General features: G+C 38.0%; 1 protein-coding gene across 1 annotated transcript in view; it reads right to left on the reverse strand.

Moving 5' to 3' along the window:
• The window catches only part of HYDIN (HYDIN axonemal central pair apparatus protein), a 342,406-nt gene that overhangs the window by 270,277 nt on the left and 49,324 nt on the right, over positions 1–22,805 (reverse strand). The window contains 2 exon segments of the mRNA XM_007462964.1: positions 9,126–9,309; positions 15,556–15,757. Coding sequence (XP_007463026.1) covers positions 9,126–9,309; positions 15,556–15,757 — 386 coding nt within the window.

Genomic DNA, 22,805 nt, shown 5'->3' on the forward strand with positions numbered 1-22,805 from the left:
CTCCCTGGGTCTTTGCCCACCCCCTTCATCTTCAATGAATGTGTCTGGGGTCTCTCAAAAGACAAACTCCCACTTCTGCACCCTGTGACCACATCAGTACCAAAGATGACCCAGCATAACTCCTCAAGGTTCTTCCAACAGACCCCATGGCAATGGTAGGCAATGAGCATGATGGGAAGGCAGTGGGATTAAGCAGCGGCCAAGTGGTGGTAGAACAGAGTAAGAACTTGAAGTTCTAGAGTTTTGGATCAGACATTCTTACAGCATTGAGTCAAACTACTTCTCACATGATCACATAAATAAAATGTGATTTAAATTCAAACCCATCACCACTTTTTGACAATTTAAGGACAGTGATCTCTTCATCTTGAATCTACTTGCTTTAAATTGAAAGAGCCTCTAAAATAGGAACAGTGTTCCCATAAAACACTCAATACACAGAGAACACAATGAGGGCTAAACTAAACTTTGTTTTGGCTGACGCATTTAAAGAACCAACTATATAGACATAGGTCGGAGAATATAAGCATATCATTTCTCACTTCCTTTCAGAACCTAAGGTAACATGGGTTTTTTTGGTTTTTGTTTACTTTTTAAGTTTACCTCAGTTGAAGACAATATCCTTCCTGGTGGACACAGAGGCTGAAGGGCCCATCAGAAAGCAAGGTAGTCTCTAAACCCCTGCATCAACCTTCAATTTTATTTTTATTTTTTGAACAGGACGTCAATTAGAGATTGACTGTTAGATCAGTAGGTGGCACTCCTTGGTTTTAATCATCTCTGCTTCTACTATGAACTCAGCTCACATCAAGAAGCTAATCAAAAGGAATCACATCCTAATAAAAAAACTAATCGATGATGCATAGCTCAACTGTCAGAAATTAAATAGTGGCTATTTGGCATAACTGATCTTCTATATGAGCAAGATTCAGAAGATCCTTCAGTAGAAAATGGTGATGAACAAGGTATAATAGGGTAGAAAGACATGTAGGATAGGCTGGCGAGTTCTTGGCTGTCGGGTTCTCCTCTTGGCCATCCTTCTCTGTGAATTCACAGCCTCTCCTCTCTTTGCAGGGCCTCTAAAAATGAGCACCTGGGGGCTGTCCTGGGCCCACTGCAAGTTTCCTTCTTTGCTCTGCTCTTAAAATTTCCATCCGCTTTTCACGCCTTCCATGAAGACCTCTAAAGGATACTCACCTCCAGTCCTGATTCCCATCCCACAAGTACTGCAATTCCAAAATTATTTGGACATCTAGTGTCATCTCAAATTCAACATGTTCAGAAACAAAATCATCATCATTAATTGATTTCCATTTGTTCGTTCCTTCTTTCCTTCCTTCATCCACCCATTAATTGGTACTGTGCTAGGCCTGGGATACAGATAAAGATAAGGCACTCCTTGATGTTGACAATCTCAGAGTCTGTTCTCAAACTGGAGAATCATAACCTACTAGCTAAAAAGGATCAACATGCCCAAACATCCTTATTTTGTGTAAAAGGCAACTGATGCCAGAGGAGACCAAATTGCTTGTTTAAGGTCACATTTGCCATTGGCAAAGCTAGGAGTTAAACCCAGGACTCCTGACTTGCTAATTCCTATCAAAGACATCATAATTCTCCCAGTCACTCTAGTTCAGATCTGAGAAGACATATGATTCCTCACCATGTCTCACCATCAACGGCCAGTCAGTCAAAAAGCACTCTAGTGTCTTTCTTTTGAGCATCTCTCACATCTGTCATTTCCTTTGCTTTCCGACCATCACCAGGCTGCTCCAGGTCAGTGTCACCCTCACACATTACCCTCCACTTGCCTGCAGAGATGTTCAGTTTCCCTGACCCTCCCTGCACTAGTGAATTTCCCCTGCCTGACCTGCACTACCCATCCCACCCTCTAACCATCCTCTTCCAATTTGATCCACAAGCTGATGCTATGATAATCTTTCTAAAACACCCTGAACACATCCTGTTCCTGATCCAAACCTTACAGTGAGTCTCAGATACCCTCAGCACCAGTTACCAAACTAGGATCCACACAACACTGACTCCGGTGGATACTGTGTGGGAAAAGGGGTCTCTCGTCCTGGAGAAATACTGTTTGCACTTTTCCCTTTGAGAGTCACCTTCTCTTGAACCAGTATTTCCCAAACTTATTTGAGCACAAAATTCCCCTTGGCAAGGAACACACACTACCACCCCTCAGATCCAGTATTTACAGAAAACATAATGTGGGAGACAGTCGGCTATAGTGTAACGGGTTGCCAGGGCAGCCCAGATATGCCACCTCTCCTTCTCAATCTCATTTCTTACATTCTCCATGACCACCTGCTCCAGAAAAATCCATCATTTCATTGTTGTTTAATATGCTATGAACCTACTATTAAAAGTTTCCCTTTTCTTTGTTTTCAAAATTTCTCCAATTGGAAACATCTTTCTTCTTCTTTTCTATTTAATTAAATCTTACCCTTCCTCCAACATTCAGTTCAGATCTCATCTCTTCTATAAACCCTTTCCCAACTCTATCATCCAAAAACACTACAGAATTTATTTACCTGTATCATAAAACCAAAATCTCAATAGTGGAAAATACCCATAGTTCACAGTGGAGTCAAGAAGCTAATGAAATTACAGAATTTTCCCATCAAATACCTTCAAAACTAATTGACAAGGTAAGATTATATTATACTCACAAGAACTGTATTTCTATAAAACTATCAGGATCTTCAAGTAGGAAAAAAGGAAATTTAACATCAATAAATATATCAGTATAACTGACACTGAGTTCTGTTATTCTGACCAGAAAAACACTAAGGATGACACTAGGAAAAATTCATGCCTTCATTTTTCATTTTGCAAAAATGATCAAGAATCAGCTAATGAATACTATCATGAGAAGAAAACCTGAATACTGTACAGAAAAGACAAAATTATTACAGATGCCATAAACATCACTTAGGTACTAAGCAAATATTATCCCCTTCCTGGGTATTGTTTTCACATAATATAAATGAAATTAGTCTCATTTATTTAAAAAGGTATCATTTCTGTGTATCATTATTCTACAAAATGTTTTTCTTCCTAATAGTGAAAAAATGCCTTGTGATAAGAATGCCCAATTCAGTTCCTATCTAGAATTCAAAAGGAATCATATTAAGTGCCACATTTTAACACATATATCTGCAGCAAGAAGCTTTGGGTTTCGTGCATGAGGAGAAGAAAATCTGAGGTAAGCCCAGTCTTCCTACTTCTGAATTTGAAATATACAAGCCTTACCTGCAGGCCTCCCACCTCCTTCTCACCACCAATGTTTGCCATCCCAGAGTCACCCACTCCCAGAAGGCTATGAGAAAAGGACAGCAGTCATCAGTCTGGATTCTCCGTACCAGCTAGGAAGAATCTTGGACTGCCTACACTCTGGACCTTACCAGCCATGTCTAAGATTGCCATGACTGATTGCTCCTCCCTGCCTCTGCCTCACTCAGCAACTTACTTGCTTGGACTTGTCATGCCTTCCTGATCTTTTCAGCATCTTTGGGCATGACCTACTTTTATAGGTGCATGTCCTGTCCTTCCAAGACTGTATGCTCACCTTAATTTAACCTCTTTCTGGGCTAACTCATTATATCTGAAGATCCCTTTGCTCAGCTGAGCCCTGGATAGTCTTCTGACATGAGAGAAGATTCAGCCTCAACCCACATCTCCAACCTTGTTTCCCTACATGAACCCTTTACTTCAAGCAAACTGATCCATTAATGGAACCTTGAATGAACCATGCCATGCACACCCCCAATTTTGTTTTCCAAAAGTTCCATCCTGCAAGACCCAGTTCAAGGCTCTGCTCTCAAAAAGCCTACTCTAACTTCTTAGCCTATGATAATCACCTCAGCCTCTGAACTAGGGTCCTGATTGTCTGTCTTTACCTGTGATTCACACAGCAAGTCCTGCTAAATATTAGTTCCAAAGGATATCTCCAAGGGGAAGGCTCCCTCTTAAGAGATTTATAATGCTCATTATCATATGAAAGACTTTTATAAGTCTAACAGCAAATAAACCTTTCAAGCAATACTGAACCCAGTGTTTCTCAAACTTATTTAGCCATGGACTCCCTTTTCTATGTTATATACTGTAATAATTTGGAAGTACAGTCATAAGGAAAACTGGTACGTACAGGTCAATGGCACTTCTCACAAGTGACTTTTTATTCTAATGTGCCCTTGTGCCCATGTCTTCTCTCCAACAGGTTTGAATGGCAGCTCTAACTAGCTGTGGGTTTTCTCAACTCCTATTGCTGTCTTTACCCTCACAGCACTCTATGCTTGCTAAGTTTAAGGTAATGTACAGTGCCTAGCAGATAGTAAACACAAAAGATGCTGGTTACTTTCATTTTGAGGCAGTGGGGCAGAGTGGTCAGGAGTTTGGTCTGTGAAAGAAGCACATAAATATATAAAGCAAATATTAACAGACATAAAGGGAAGAATTTACAATAATATGATAATAGTAGGGGACTTTAACACCTCACTTATATCAATGAACAAATCATCCAGACAGAAAATCAATAAAGAAACCGTGACCTTAACTGACACATCAGACCAGCTGGACTTAATAGATACCTACAGGACATTCCACTCAAAAACAGCAGAATGCACATTCTTTTCAAGTGCACATGGAACATTGTCCAGAATAAATCACATGCTAGGCCACAAAACAAGTCTCAACAAATTTAAGAGCTAGAAATTATATCAAGCATCTTGTCCAACTGCAACAGTATGAAATTAGAAATCAATCACAGGAAGAAAAACGGGTGAAACACAAACACATGGAGACTAAACAAAATGCTACTAAAAATCAATGGATCAATGAAGAAATCAAAAAGGAAAGCAAAAACACACCAAAATGAATGACAATAAAAGCACAACTTTCCAAAATCTATGGGACACAGCAAAAGCAGTTCTAAAAGGGACATTTACAGCGATACAGTCCTACCTCAAGAAACAAGAAAAATTTCAAGTAAACAACATAACCTACTATCTAAAGGAATTAGAAAAACAATGAAGCCCAAAATCAGAAGGAAGGAAATAATAAATATAAGAGAGGAAGTAAATAAAATAGAGACCAAAAAAAGAAAAAAACCCAATAGAAAAGATCAGTGAAACCAAGATAAATAAAACTGATAAGCCTTTAGCCAGGCTCATTAAGAGAAAAAGAGACAGAACCCAAATAAACAAAATAAGAAATGAAAGAGGAGAAATTACAACTGATATCACAGAAATACAAACAATCATAAGAGAATATTATGAATGGTCATATGCCAACAAATTGGACAACCTAGAAGAAATGGATAAATTCCCAGAAACATACAATCCTCCAAGACTGAATCAGGAAAAAATAGATAATCTGAATGTACCAATTACTAGTATTGAAATTGAATCAGTAATCAAAAAACGTCTAAGAGAAAAAAGTCCCGGACTGCCCAGCTTCACAGGGGAATTCTACCAAACATATAAAGAAGAGTTAATACTTATCCTTCTCAAACTATTGCAAAAAATTGAACAGGAGGGAACACTCTCAAACTCATTCTATGAGTCCATTTCCCTGATACCAAAACCAAACAAAGATACTACCAAAAAAAGAGAAGATTACAGGCCAATATCTCTGATGGATACAGATGCAAAAATCCTCAACAAAATATTAGGAAGCCAAATTCAACAATATATAAAAAGGATCATACATCATGATCAAGTGGGATTTATTCCAGGGATGCAGGGATGGTTCAATATATACAAATCAATTGCTGTGATATGCCACATTAACAAAACAAATGGTAAAAATCATATGATCATCTCTCAATAGATGCAGAAAAAGCATTCAACAAAATTCAATACCCATTCATGATAAAACTCTCAACCAAGTTGGTATAAAGGGAACATATGCCAACATAATAAAGGCCATTTACAATAAATACACAGCTAATATAATACTCAAGGGTGAAAAGCTAAAAGCTATTTCTCTAAAATCAGAAACAAGAAAAGGATGCCCACTCTTGATAATTCTATTTAACACAGTATTGGAAGTCCTAGCCACAGCAATCATACAAGAAGAGGAAACAAAAGCATCTAAATTGGAAGGGAAAATTGAAACTGTCAGTATTTGCAGATGACATGATACTATATAGAGAGAACCATAAAGTCTCCAACAAAAAAACTACTAGAGCTAATAAAGGAACTCAGTAATGTTGCAGAATATAAGACTAATATGCAGAAACCTGTAGATTTTCTATACCCTAATAATGAACTATCAGAAAGAGAAAGCAAGAAAACAATTCCATTTACAATTGCATTAAAAAGAATAAAATACCTAGGAATAAACTTAACCAAGGAGTTGAAAGACCTGTACTCTGAAAACTGTAAGACACTGATGAATGAAATAGAAGATGAAACAAATAACTGGAAAGATATCCCACATTCATGGATTGGAAGAATTAATACTGTTAAAATGTCCATACTACCCAAAACAATCTACAGATTTAATATCATCCCTATCAAAATACCCATGACATTTTTCAAAGAACTAGAACGAGTAAACCTAAAATTTGTATGGGACCACAAAAGACCCCCTAATAGCCAAAGCAATCTTGAGAAAAAGGAACAAAGCTGGAGGTATCAGGCTCCCTGACCTCAGACTATACTACAAAGCTACAGTAATCAAAAGAGTGTGGTACTGGTACAAAAGCAGACACATAGATCAATTGAACAGAATACACAGCCCAGAAATAAACCCACACACATACGGTCAATTTATCTATGACAAAGGAGGCAAAAATAGACAATGGGGGAAAGACAGTCTCTTCAATAAGTGGTGCTGGGAAAACTGGACAGCTACATATAAAAGAGTGAAACTAAAAGACTTCCTTACACCATGTAAACTCAAAATGAATTAGAGACCTAAAGGTAAGACCCAAACCCATAAAACTCCTAGAAGAGAACATAGGGAGAACACTCTTTGACATAAATCACAGCAATATTTTTTTAAATATGTCTCCTACGGCAAAAGAAATAAAAGCAAAAAATAAACAAATGGGACCTAATGAAACTTAAAAGCTTTTGCATAGCAAAGGAAACCATTAACAAAATGAAAAGACAACCTACTGAATGAAGAAAACATTTGCAAATGGCATGACAGATAAGGAGTTAATATCCAAAATATAAAAACAACTCATAGAACTCAATATCAAAAAAACCAAACAATCTGATTAAAAATGGGCAGAAGGGGCTTCCCTGGTGGCGCAGTGGTTGAGAGTCCGCCTGCTGATGCAGCGGACACGGGTTTGTGCCCCGGTCCGGGGAGATCCCACATGCCGTGGAGCGGCTAGGCCCATGAGCCGTGGCGACTGGGCCTGCATGCCCGGAGACTGTGCTTCGCAATGGGAGAGGCCACAACAGTGAGAGGCCCGCGTATTGCAAAAAAAAAAAAATAAAATAAAAATGGGCGGAAGACCTGAACAGACATTTTTCCAAAGAACACATACAGATGGCTAACAGGCACATGAAAAGATGCTCATCATCACTAATTATTAGAGAAATGCAAATCAAAAAATAAAAAAACAATGAGATATCACCTCACACCTGTCAGAATGGCTACCATCACAAAGCCTACATATTACAAATGTTAGAGAGGATGTGGAGAAAAGGAAACCCTGGTACATTGTTGGTGGAAATATAAATTGAAGCTGCCACTATGGAAAACAGTATGGAGGTTCCTCAGAACCCTAAAAATAGAACTACTGTATAACCCAGCAATTCCACTCCTGGGTACATAATCCAAAAAAAAGGAAAACACTAATTCGAAAAGATACTTGCACCTCAATGTTCATAGCAGCATTATTTACAATAGCCAAGATATGGAAGCAACCCAAATGTCCATGAATAGATGAACAGATAAAGAAGATGTGATACACACACACACACACACACACACACACAATGAAATATTACTTTGCCATAAAAAAGAATGAAATTCTGCCATGTGCAACAAGTGTATGGACCTAGAGAGCATTATGCTTAGTGAAATAGGTCAGGTGGAGAAAGACAAATACTATATGTTATCATCTAAAAGACAAAACAAACAAATGCATACAGCAAAACAGAAACAGACTCATAGATACAGAAAACAAACTAGTGCATACCAATGGGAAGAGAGAAGGGGGAGGGGCAAGATAGGGTTATGAAATTAAGAGATACAAACTACTATGTATAAAAAAGATAAGCAACAAGGATATATTGTATAGCACAGGGGATAATAGTCATTATTTTGTAATAACTTTAAATGGAGTATAATCTATAAAAATATCAAATCACTATGTTGTACACCTAAAAAAAAAGTTTTGTCTGTGGAATCAGACAGATCCTGTTCTAACTCTGGCTCAGGTCTCACTAGACAGACATTGAGGTCAAGGACTATGTCTGTTTTGTTCACCGATGCCTGGCACATACGCAGTGTCTGGTACAGAACATGCACTCAATAAGTATTTATTGAGTGAATTAGGACAAAGCAGTTTTCAACCCGAGTGATTTTGCCCACCAAAGGACATCTGACATCTGGACAGAGTTTGGGTTGTCACAACTAGCATCCGATGGGTAAAAGTCAGGGCTGCTATTAAATATGCTACAATGTACAGGACAAAGAATTATCCAGCCCCAAATGTCAATAGCACAGAGGTTGAGAAACCCTGCTCTAGAGTGAGGCTAATCAGGGATAAATTTCTAACTACTGACATTAATCGTTTGGGCTCGAGTAAGTTATCAAATTTCTCTAAGTCTTAGTTTCCTCATCTGTAGAATGGGGGACTGATTAAAACTGATAATATATATACAAACAAGATAAAGTATGTAATATGTATGAAGTGTTTAACAGTGACTGGTGCATATAAAGTGTGACCTATAAATGTAACCTCTGAGTGTTCTTACTATTAATCTTCATTCACTGTCTCATAACGACGATGAGGCTCCTCAGATGGAATCTTTATGCTCTTGGAACTCACCATATCAATCTCATAGTGAGTAATCCCATCAAATTAAGCCCTGCATCCCCACTACATTTACTGTAAGGTCAGACTGTATTTATGTGCTTACCAGAGGCTCAACACTGAAAATGTTATTCAAGAAGAGCATGTTATCTGCCTGAACCAGCTTTCTCTGATTCTCAAAGGTGTGGGACAGAATAGAAAGACACTGTTGTAGTAAAGGATCAGTAATGCATTCCTCAAGAAACCCATCGATCTCATTCTTTTCCTCTTTGGTAAGATCATCACAGACCCTAAAAAAAAGCAAGAAACATGAGATTCATTTTGATACTCCCATGAAGGACATTGTAAAGGGCTCCCTACCAGCCCATCCTCTTGGGAATAGTCTCACCCATGACCTTGGGGTGGTCCTTCCTTGCCCTGAATCTATAATATACCAGCTGAGTGACCTTCTACTTTAACCTCTCAAGAACCTCAGCTCACTTCCTTCAAGAAGTGCTCCCAGGCTTCCTGTCCTACTCAATGCCCATTTGCTTACTCCTGAGCCCTTAGTATATTTGGACAAATATTTTCTTTTAGGTAATTGTGTTTTCCAGGCTGCTTTTTCAATATTTAACATATACCCTGCCCCTCACACTTTAAGTGCAATTTCATTTCTTCTACACTTGCTTAGCTTGAATTCCTTCCTAGCTGGTATTACCTAGAGAACAGAAGCTGGAGCCAGCAAGGCCTAGAGCTTTTTTTGTTTTTGTTTTTTTAATTAATTTATTTATTTTTGGCTGTATTGGGTCTTCGTTGCTGGGCGCAGGCTTTCTCTAGTTGCAGCGGGGGGGGGGGCGGCTACTCTTTGTCACAGTGCACGGGCTTCTCATTGTGATGGCATCTCTTGTTCTGGAGCACGGGTTCTAGGCGCATGGGCTTCAGTAGTTGTGGCATGCGTGCTCAGGAGTTGTGGCTCGCGGGCTGTAGAGCACAGGCTCAGTAGTTGTGGCACACGGGCTTAGCTGCTCCGCAGCATGTGGGATCTTCCTGGACCAGGGCTGCATTGGCAGGTGGATTCTCAACCACTGCGCCACCAGGAAAGTCCCAACGCCTAGGTTTTGGTACTGACTCTACTATCTATTTACTCACTCTGTGACTTCAGGAGTTACTTAAATCCTCTATGCCTCAGTGCCTTCATCAATAAAATGGAAAGAACAGGAGCTCCTCCATCATAAAGATATGTTGAGAATTAAATGTGATCAAGGACCTGGTATAGTTCCTGGGACGAAACAGTTGCTCAATAAATGCCAGTTTTCTCCTTGTATCAACTGCAGGCAATTACCAAGCTGTCAAGCTTACAAAATGCTCAGACTACACCTGGAGACATGTCCTTTTTTTCTCTCTCTTTCTAGATCTTCATATCCCTTGTGATAAGTCAGAAAAGCAGCCTTCCCGACATTCAACTCGTTACTCAGGCTATGCTCACATTACTCCTGGTGTCTGTTACTTCACCTGAACTTTGAAGACTGAATTTCATCTCCTCCCAGGATACATGACCATTTTCCCAGCATTTTACTCGTATTACCAGTGTTGAGAGATAAATTATTTAGTAATGTGAGTACTGACTGAGAGGCTAGGGTCACTGAATTCCAGTCCCAGCCCTAACTATTTTCTAAATGACTTCACACAAACCACATGCTCAGCAATGTCAAATAACTCTTTTTTAAATAACTTTTGTGTTCAGGATCCTTTGGTCACACAGCATAAAGAAGTCAAAGAAATAGGTTCAGTATGTTCTGGTCCCAAGGAAGAAAGCATTCTGTGCTCCCTTTTTATTGCTAGATGGGAAGCAGTGTACAAGGTAACCAGAGCAGCTGTCCTTTTATATTGCTGGGCAGGGCAGGGCAAATTAAAGACAGCTCAGTCCACAGAAAGAAAGGAAACCATGTATTCCTGCAAGTGGAATTTATTGATATCTATTCCTTAGGAATAAGTTCTCAAAAAAAACAATCATGGATGTAAATAAAGAGCAACAAAGAGGTTCATCAAAGTTCTAGCAATAATACTAAAAAAAGTGGGTAAATTTGATGTAACGGATTGAAGTATTGGTTAAATAAATAATGGGAGTCATATACATTACATTTACTTAGGGGGCTTAATGGAAATGGGGTGTGGGGATAAAATGCTTTATGTGGACCAAGAATGACAATGCTCTATGAACTGAGGAGTATGATTAACTCAGCCCTTACACCAGAAAACAAAAGAAGACAAAACAAAAATTCCCAAATGATGCTCTTCTCCCATGCTGTTGGGACTCTTGAATCAGTGACAGCTGTATAATGCATGGGGAGGGGGACACCAGATGTCATCCTCTTTGCCCTCTATGCAGAATTAGAGCCAAGGCTGAGAGTCTAAGAAGGGAACGTGCAATACCACCCTAAGCTGGGCTGACTCCAGCAAGGACTTCTATATACCTCAGTCTATTGTTTTGCCATCTTGTTGCGCTGATACTCATGGTCTCTTGAACTCAGAGGTGGTTCTCTTTTACAAACGAAGAGACCTCTCATCAGAGAGTGTAATATCACACCAACCCTCTCTTTCAGTAAAACCATGGATTTAACCCATTTTGCAAATGGTCTGCTAGCACGAATACCCATCACCTTCAGGCATCAACTACAGTCCAGCTAATGGACTATACTCAATGGGGAACACTTGTGTCTCAAGTACAGTAGCATTGAACTAGTATTGCCCCTTATCGTGAGTTCCTAGAGACCTGCACCCCACTCCTTTACAACACCCCTAAGAGGTGGTAACTGGATGCTGAGGAGATTAAAAACTAAGAACCTTGGCCATCATGGTTGGCAGAAATACTCTCATGTCCACACCTGGCAAGGAAAGGATGGAGCCATCCACCTTCAGATGGACTGTGTGACCCTGGACACACAACAACTCTGTGATGCCTGTTATAAAATGAGGACTAGAGGTCCTCTTCCTGTTTATCAGGTACCACTCAAGTCTTCGGATTCTTTTATGATTAGGAAAGGGGAGGGCTCCCCAACCACAACTGAGATTAAGTTGGAGCCTGGGTGGCAGGCTCAAAGCTCAAATAAAACTGATTTATTTAGAGAAACATGTCATTTCCAACACTGGAATGCTTTGGAACACATCTATGCTGATCACTTTGTGGGGGGCCTCCATGGAGGATTCTACAGTTCTTCCACAGAGCAGATCTAGAATTAGAGCAGTTGCTATTGAGACAATGGCCATGACCTTGATGGAGAAATAGGGAGCAGAAATCCTCAAACGCCCATGCCAAGTCTCTGAATATAATAAACTGTGAAGAAAATGAGGATGAAAGAATCTTGTAGGATGTTTTATAATCCCTCAGGCCAAGACAGGAGAAGTAAGGAGGAAAGAATTCAGCACCAGTTTTTGAAGAGATTAATTTCTGCAACTCTCAGAAAAGTATCAGGAGAGACCTAAAAGTTAATTTTTAAAGGTTCATATATCTGATTCCTAAGGTTTAAAAAAAATGGAAAAAAATTTTAAGCCCAGAACTTCTTCCTAGGGGAAATAACATCTTCATTGTCAGAGTCTGGAACCTGAGGTTAGCCCGAGGCCCCCAGATCTGGACATGTGTCCTAAAGTTTGTACCAATGTGTTTTGGTAGGCAGAGAGGAAGTCATCCTTCCTAGAATGGAAATTATAAACTGCCAGAAAGGAATAGGGCTCAGTAGGGCTGAAATTCCCCCACTGGGAGAAGAGACGTCCAAGTCTTTGCTCAGGAACATCATCAAGATGCTGGAGAACAAGAAACCATGATGGCTGGAAAAGGGTCTTGAGGACATCCATAATACTAAAGCAATTAGAATTATTGAAACCACCATGGAGCAACTTTCAGCCCCTGTAGCTGAATGCCTTGGGATGAGTTTTAAGCCATGTTATAACTGGAAAGCAGTGGGCAGGCTCTTGAGTCTCACTTAAAAATATACACTGAAGTTTTAAAATCTTAGGTCATTTGGGTGCTGCAAAGGGAAACTTTAATCTCTCAAAGTATACATGAGCCCATTTAGATCATCACTGTTTCAAGTTCAGGACAAATGTGGACCTTTCGCTCTGCATGTTAACTACAGAGGCTGCTGAGGGAAGAGGAGAAAAGGAAGAGGTTGCTCACCATTAGGAGCAGGAGAGTCAAACATTAAAAAGATTATTCCAGGGATTCCTGCACTGGCCTTGCTGGGGAGCTCAAGAGAGAGTTTATACCGTTAGCTAAAGAGCTCACTGCTGCTTCTCAGGGATGAGCAAACCTCTGCCCACAGGAAAGCTATCCAAGAACATTCTGCTTTATCTGCCACTGATGTGAGCCTAAGAGACAACCTAAGGGTTTGTGACAGGGAGGAGGAGAGGGCCTACACCCACAGCAAGAGCACAGCCACCCACCAAAGGGGCAGCTATCCAAAGACAGGAACCAAATGTTCAGTAAAGAGCAAACCTCTTTCTTTGCTTTGCTTTCTGAGAGGATGGGCATTTCATGGCTAGTTGCATCCAGGACAAGAATCCATGGCTAATAATATGAAACTTGTGGCATGCTTGGGAATGTATCAAGAAACAAGAGAGTCATGGGAGAGAAGACACACCTGGTCAAATAAGAGATTAGGCATCTGGCCCTAAGAGAGGGGTAGGGAGAGGGGATGGGACAGAATATTCAATAGACTCTTCACTTAGATCAACCAATCCAGTTTGCAGAAACATGAGTTATGTCGCCGTGTGTCACCCACACACAGCAAGGTATTCTTATTTAGCCATCTGAAGTCACTTTTCAACTTCATTGTTTAAGGGAGGGGCATGATCCAAGATGATAAAATTGGGCCTCCAGTTATGGTTATGAAAGTGCTCTTCAATATTGTTCCCTTGCTACAAAAAAATTGCTAGGGGAACTAATAGAAAGCAAGAGAGACAGTGAAAGAAAGACAATGCAAGAGAAAAGGAAGAATAAGACTCAAGGATAATATCAGAGATGGAGCCATGAGTGTTGGAGGAGGTGAAGTGGGCGGGGGGGGGCGAAAGCCCATCCAGGTGTGTTTGAAATTATATTCTCTATACCTTAAGCATTTCTGATAGCAACTGGTTTGAATTTTTCCTGAGTTTCACTGTTGAAATTAACTTCCGTAAATATTTTTTTGGACATAGGCATGGCATCAATCATGTGCTATACATTTGGTCAAACACAAAGACATAGTTGAAATTAAAGCTGGCTTTCCCTCTGATAGTATATACTCATTCTCGCCAAAAGATTATGCCCACAGCACAAGCAGGATATTGAAACACTACTTTTATTGCTGTTTCTTTATTTGTACCTGCTCACCTATCTTATCTTTAAACATGCCTGGACCATTCTGATTGTTGGTACATACGTGTCAGCTGAAGAATCAGGACAGATGAAACCGTGGATGAGTAGTCTCCTCTTGCCTTTTTAAACTACTGGTATCTATACCATGAGGCAAAATGAAGTTTTTAGGCAGGAAAGGCTTTTCTTTTCTCACTTTTTAAAGATGGCACAGTGGCAATCTGGTGATTAAAGCTCATTGTCTGAATGATAAAGCTTCTGGTCCACTGTGTCCTATCACTGTCACAGCTCCTTCTGATTCAATTACGGACAGCACACTGGGGGATTTCTGCCTGGTTTCCCTAGACCTAAGACTTTTATTTTTATCACATACTAACTTGGTTTTAAACAAAGCTTTGAAGCTTCCCAGGGCTAATCTTTAATGAAAATGGAGAGGCAAATAAAAAAGGCTGAAATAAATTCCAATGAACGCAGCAAAAGAGCTAATTCAGGGAGGATGGAAGAAGATAAAATCGCAAATGGAATTACAGTAATCAAGGATAGATTCAGTAAAAAGAAATATTCAAAATTTAAGTGATGAGACGAATTAAAACAGTTTGTTTTTCCATTTTATTAATTTTCTCCACTGCCTGAAGTATCATTTTAAAAAGCAGTAGATTAAAGATAGCAACAAGAAATCACTATTAAATTATATGGTTAGCAGGGATTGAGAATGCTACTAAAACTGAAAATATAAAAGCCATTATATCTAAGCCCTCTTTTTCCCCATTCTTCATATTTTCTGAAAGTACCTTTTCACTGAAGGAAAAAAAAAAAAGGCCACACTGATCCCAATCCAAAAGAGATTATTTTTAGAATCCCTATGAAAACTGATCGATCTAGTTAGGGTTATGAAAAGAAATAAAGACATATAGATTAGTTTTGAGAGAATAGTGAAGAATGATGTATTTGGTCTTTAAAATCCAGGAGTTTAGCTACTGATAAATTATAACTGGGATAAGATTAACTGAGGATGGACAATGTTGTGTTCCACATAGCTCAGCTCCAGTTCTTTAAATGAAAAAGGGAGCATTGTACACTGGACCTAAGTTATAATAAATTTGACACTGAGTTAGAAACTTACCACAAGAGTCACAGAATTTTCATAACTAAGTTTCATGTTCCCCCAAATTATATAGATAGCGTATAGATAGTGATTTTTCTTACAAACCTATACTTTTCTCGGTCTTCCTCTTCCTGCGTAGCAAATATCTTCCACTGGAAATGGGCAATGATGTTACTGCGGTTGTGAATAGTTAGAGTTCGCTGATTGGCCAGAGAAAGGTAAGTTTTCTCAAGGATCAAGGAATTCTTGTCCAGCCTTATATTCACGTCTATAGCAGCTCCATACAGAGATATAAACACTTTTTCACCTAGAAATTAACAAAGTATAAATACACTTGGAGATTTATTCTAGAACTATGCTACTAGGCTATTTTTCCCCCAAGGTGACATTAGGGAATATAGCACAAGCATTAGACATTTCATACTAGCCCCGCCCCCCGCCCCAGCATCAGTCAGAGATCAGAAACCTGAAATGTTATGTTTGGTACAGTTATAGAGAAAAACTATCTTACTTGGTTATTGTAAAAAATACATAAAATATGAATTGTTGTGGTGAGTGCTACCAGTCTTTTTCTTCTTTGTAGTAGTTTAAAATCCGACAACCTGACCACGAGGGCACCTGAGTTGTAGAATTATAAGGATTCACCTCATCTTTATTGCAAGCATGAGCTGGATTTCTTAAATTAACTGCACCCAGTACATCTGGGAAGAGCTGCTCAGCATGAGAGGATCTAAGTCCAAACAAAGGGGATCAGGAAGGAAGCATTAATAACTTCGTTAATAGAAAACCAAATATTTAAAAGGAACCACATCCCTAGGGAGGGTGGATGGGAGATGCTAGAGGGAGGGGATATAGCTGATTCACTTTGTTATACAGCAGAAACTAACACAACCTTGTAAAGCAATTATACTCCAAAAAAGATGTTAAAATAATAATAATAAATGAAAGTTTAAACTCAAAGAAACAAAAAAGGGAACCACATTCCTAAACAATAGCAATTAAAACAAAACAACACTATCTCTGGATAGTGGTTACATAGAAAGAAAAACATAGAAAGACAAAAGTTATGTTTAAATTTTTAAATGTTAAGAACACCTTTATTCAGCATAGTAATTTAAGGCCTTGACTTCATTCAGGATGCACCAATCGCCTTGATTATAGGTATATAAATGAGGCCCCTGGGACTTCCAAGAAGACACAATGCTACAAACTATATTCTATCTGATCTCTGCAATGTCACAGCAGGTGCCTCAGTCTGACGTCAAAGTAGAAAAAGGAAATACTTAAATATCATCAATGTTCTGTTGATCTGTGCTGTTACCATTTTAATCAGAACCAGAAAGCCTAATCACTTGGACTTTATTTTTTAGCAAATATTTCTGCTATATTCATGACTATATGAACTGAGCACAACTTAGTAAATTGATAACCCTTTATACAGTACAAATGTTTTCTAGGCCCAATCACTTTGAACACAGAAAAATCTTCTCCAAAGTTTAAATAAAAAGTAAGTATCTAGGGGACTTCCCTGGTGGTGCAGTGGTTAAGAATCCACCTGCCAATGCAGAGGACATGGGTTCAAGCCCTAGTCTGGGAAGATCCCTCATGCCATGGAGCAACTAAGCCCGTGCACCACAACTACTGAGCCTGAGCTCTAGAGCCTGCGAGCCACAACTACTGAGCCCACGTGCCACAACTACTGAAGCCTGCATGCCTAGAGCCTGTGCTCCGCAACAAGAGAAGCCACCGCAATGAGAAGCCTGCGCGTAGCAATGAAGAATAGCCCCCGCTTGCCGCAACTAGAGAAAGCCCGTGCCCAGCAACAAGAACCCAATGCAGCCAATAAATAAATAAATATATATTTTTTAAAAGTAAGTATCTAGGTATTTTAAATTTTTATTAAAAAATATGTACATGAAGTAAAAACTTTAAATACTATAAGAGTATATACCATGAAAAGAAAACATCTTCCTCTCTTTCACTCAATCCCAGGCCTGCTTTTTAGAGTTAAGAATTGTTAATATTTTCATGTACTTCCTTCCCAAATAAAGGTATGCTCTCTTGTCAACTTTTAAGCTTTTTGATGAGTTAAATTGAACAGTCTGATGAGTGAAAACTTGCTGCTTTAATTTGCATATTCTTAATTATAGATGATGTTAAACATTTTTTCATGTATTAATTGATTTTATACACACACACACACACACACGTGTGTGTGTGTTATATCGTTCTATGATCATTCATCAAAGAAGCTATCATTCTTGTGGGGTCAAGAGAGATAGAAACCAAAGCCCTAAGCCTCCCAATCAAAGGGGGAGGCTAAGGCAAAAAAAGGGATGTCCCCACAATAAGCTGATCCTCAAAGGACTGTGCCCTCAAAATGATGGTAAATGGGAAGCAGACTAGCCCTAGTTCAGAGTTAAATATTAAGCTGGCATTACCTAAGTCTTTCAGAGAACTCTGCACCTTGAATTTGGTGGTCATGGACTAGTTTTGCCTTCAGAAACCTGGAAGAAGGAACCCACTTCTCTTTGGAGTAAGGTACCTCCATCCAAAGTTTCAAATTGTTCAACATTTTTTTTAAAAAGCCAAACATAACCAGGCATGCAAAGAAACAAAACTCCATATGTTAGAACCTGCATATACAAGAAAAACAGAAGCAGACCCACAAAGAATCAGATACTAGAACCAACTATGCTTAGTAGTTTAAAGAAACAAAGGATGCACTTGAAGCTCTATCCAAGGAATAGGAAATTTTAAAAAGATCTAGAAAATCTGAAAAAGAGCTACACTCTACGCTCTAATAGAAATAAAATAAAACAACCTAAATTTTTAAAAACTCTAAGAATATACTCAATAAGATAATGTTATCAATTTTCTGAAAAAATGGTGAAATGGTTCAGAAAATACAAAAGGCAATATGAAGAATTAAAAATAAATGGAAATGCAAAATGAATGGGTAAAAGGTGAGGCACATTAAGTGAGAAGGTGTAGAAGTGTTTAACTGAAAGCTCAGAAGAAAAGGAAAGAGATAATGAAGCAAAGACAATATTTCAAGAGACGATGGTTAAGAGTTTTCTAGGATTGATTAACGACATCAGTTTACAATTCAAAAAGTGCAATGATCATCAACTGGGATAAACTAAAAGAAATTCATACATAAATATATTGCAGTGAAACTAAAGAAAATCAAAGACAAAGAGAAAATACTAAAAGCAGCCAGAGGGAAAAAGATTATCTTCAGAGGACCCATGGTTAGGATTACAGCTAACTTTTCAACTGAAATAATGGAAACTAAAAAAACAATAGGATGGCTTCTTCAAAATGATGAAGGGGAAAACAATGCCAACCAAGAATTCTATAGTTTTTCAGTATTTTTTGGTCTACAAATGTCTTTGTTTTGTCTTCACTTTTAAAGGATATTTTCAATGGGTAAAGGATTCTTAATTAGCCTTTTTTCTTTTCAGCACTTGCATAATGCCATTTTACTACCATCTGGCTTCCATAATTTCAGCTGAAAAGTTTGCCATCAGTATTATTAGTGTTCCCTTTAAGGTAATGTGTCTTTCTTTCTCTAGCTACTTTTATGATATTCCCTTTGCTTTGGTTTTCAGCAGTATTTGTATCACTAAGGGTTTGCTGAACTTTGTTTAATTAAATGGATTTGTTAATTAATGGATTTGTTAATCCATTAAACCATGGATTAATGTCATGCATCATTTTTGGAAAATTCTCAGCCATTATCTCTTACATATCTTTTTACTCCATTCTTTACCCTATTTCTAAGACTCAAATTACATGTATGCTGACCTTCTGAGTGCGTCCCACATGGCTTTTTCTGTTGTGTTTCTCCCTACCGCATCTCATCCCCATTCTTCTTTGTTTCTCTCTGTGCTTCAGTTTGGGTATTTCCTGTTGACCTGTCTTCAGGTTCACTAATCCTGTCTCCTGCTCTGTCTATTCTACTGGTAATTTCTGATATTGTATTTCCAGTATAACATTGTTATCAAAACCTGACAAAGATAAAATAAATAGGCCAAGATATAGGCCGATTACACTTACAGATATTAATGTAAAATCCTAAATAAAAAATTAGCAATCATAATTCATGAGCACATTAAAAGAATGAGACTTCACAATCAAGTGGACATTATTTCAGGAATGTGAAGATGGCTCACTATTAGAAACCCTACTGATATAGAATATATCTAAGAAGAAAAATTATATGATCTTCTCCATTGATGCTGGAAAGGAATTTGACAAAATTCAAAATATATTTTTTATTTAAAAACTCAATAAAATAGGAACTGATAGAATTAAAACATAGTCTAAGTAATTAAGACAGCATAAAGAGACAGATCAATGGAATAGAATAAAAAGTCAAAAAAGACCCAAATACACATTGGAATTCATTATATTATAAAGGCAGCATCTTGAATCATTGGTGTATTGACAAACTTTGTTTTTTGGAACAGCTTGGTAACCATACGGAAAAACATACCTCACATTTAACATCAGATAAAGCCAAGTGAATAAAATATTTAATGTTCAATATGAAACTGCAAAAGTAGAAAAGTACACAGGAAAACTTCTTCATTGCTTTCAGGGGGAAAGTTTTCTAACTGTGGCTCAAAATCCAGATCCCTCCTAAAAAATTAAGCAATTTGATTACATAAAAATGAAAAAAGAATTTCTGCATGGCACAAAAAGTCATAAGCAAAAACAAAAGAAAACTACATAAAATACTTAATTCATATCTTAGACATGGAGACTAAATCACCCATTACATAAATAGCTCTTAGAAATCAGTAAGACAATCCAATAGAAGAATGGGATAGAGTTGCAAAAAAGAAATATAAAGGCCCCCTATAGGTACTAAAAGATGCTCAAGTTGAGCATCAACTCATAATAAAAGAAATACAACTAAAGATGTACTTACATACCGTTTCCCCCCATCAGACTGTAAAACAAAAATTTTAGATCATAATTTATAGTCAAGAGTGTGGGAAGAAGGCATTCTTATACACCCTGTGGGAATGCAAAATGGTATTATTCTTCCCCAGTCCATGGAGTGAATTTGGTGGCATGGATCAAAATATCTATCAAAATTATAAAATTATCCTATGGCCCACTTCTAGGAATTTATCCTATAGGTAAGTCAGAACAAGATGAAGAGCACTCATTACAGCATTGTTCTTAATAACAATAGAGTGGAAAAGGCCAGAGCACTCATCAAGAGAAGGCTGGTTACATAATCTGTGCTACACCTAAAAGCAGAATACTGTGCAGGTATAAAAAAAGTACCCAGTAATATGGAAAGAACCCCAATATAAATGATTAAGTGTAAAAAGCAAAGTTTAGAACAATTTACATAGTATGTTATTTTTGTGTAAGGTGGGAAAGTAAGAAGATGCATTCACGTTTGCATCTATTTGTATAAAAGCACTGGAAAGATATACAAAAAAGCAATAAAATGAAAGAAGGGTCAGGTGAATGAGGTAGGATGGAAATAGCACCTTTCAATATATACCTTTAAAATATTGCTTTAATTTTTGACCATATGATTACATTACTCATCCAAAACTTTAATGTTAAAAGGACTATAGGGCATCCAGAAAACATGTAAAGGTGCTAGACAGAATTAGTAATGAGAGAAATGAAATAAATAAAAATAGAATAAAATACCATTTCATAACCATCAGATTAACCAATATCAAAGCATTTGACAATGCTGTTTTGGCAGTATATTGGCAAGCACATAGAAAAACAAGAATTTTCACATACTACTGATGGAAATACAGATTGGTACAACCACTTGACCAATCAATTTAGTATCCAGTAAAGCTCAAGATACATTTGCCTTATAACTCAGCAATTTCATTTCTAGCTATTTATCCCTAAGGACAATCTCACACAGCTACACAGGACATATACAAAGACACTCGCTGCAGCATGGTGTGTAATTGCAAAAAACTAGGAACATCCTAATATTTAATAGGAGAATAGATAAATTACAGTATTTTCACATGCTGGAGCGTGTCACATTAGTTAAAATGAATCACAGCTATATATCCACGTGTTAAAATCCTTAAAACATAATGTTGAATGAAAAAGTCAAGATGGGAAACGGTATATACAGTATAATACCATTTATGTGAAGTTTAAAACTATTTAAGACAATGGTATGTATTGTTTATGGATAAGTAAATATGTAGGAATGGCATTAAAATGCACCCAATACAGCTCCCCTGAGGATTAATACATGGGAGTTAAATCAGGAAAGAATAACAAAGCGACTCCAAATCTATAATCAATTTAGTTATCCATAAAATAAAACATCTGAAAGAAACATATATAGCAAAATGTTGAGATGTGTTAAAATACAATGGTTGTTGATTACCTTATTTCTGTGCTTTTGCACATATTTGAAATATTTCATTGTTTAAAAAACTAATCAAGGTGGGTTCGTGCCCCGGTCTGGGAAGATCCCACACGCCGCGGAGCGGCTGGGCCTGTGAGCCATGGCCGCTGAGCCTGCGTGTCCGGAGGCTGTGCTCCGCAGCGGGAGAGACCGCGACAGTGAGAGGCCCGCATACCGCAAAAAAAAAAAAAAAAAAAAAAAAAAAAAACTAATCAAGGAAAAGGATTCAAGGGCTTAACTTATTGCATAAAAATCTAGGGGTCAGAGAGACTAATGTCATCAATTTGAGTTGCACACTGCAAAACGTTCCTTCCCAGAAATATAACAAGAGCCACTGTCTTCTTTTCAAGCACCATTTAATATTGATTTTTTCACTACTATCTTCCAAAAGTCATCAGGTCACAAAGTGAAGGAAGCAATAACTCTTGTCTTCCCCCATAGCTGTTGAAGAACTTGCTTTTCACACCCACTTTCAAGAAGACAATCTTAAATAGGGTCCCTCTCCGCCGCTACTTAGACGACTGACAGGATGGAAAGGGTATTATGCCTGCGAGAATGGATGAAGTTGCTGTGCCTCATCATTAGTATTTTCTGTGCCCTTGAAGTGCCAGTTACCACTATAGTTTCTTTTCAGTTTCTGAGGTTGAATTCTGAAGTCCCTGTAGATGAGGTTAGTCACAGTCATTTATTATGTTTTAGTAAAGACACATTCTGTGGAAGGTCTCATTACTTCTTGCAAGTTTTGCTACTATCAGTCAAGCAAAAACCAATATAAACAAAACTAATTTTACCCAGAAAATGTGAAGCTAGCTGTATACACAATACATTTCATACTGTGGTTTCTGTTATTTTCAGACAACGGAGGACACAGTAAATAAAATATATGAGTAGAGTCATAGATTCTCTAGGGAACTGGCAAGTTGATGGAAAGAGT

This window comes from Lipotes vexillifer, unplaced genomic scaffold, assembly GCF_000442215.2.
Source record: "Lipotes vexillifer unplaced genomic scaffold, Lipotes_vexillifer_v1.1 scaffold70, whole genome shotgun sequence".
NCBI lineage: Eukaryota > Metazoa > Chordata > Mammalia > Artiodactyla > Lipotidae > Lipotes > Lipotes vexillifer.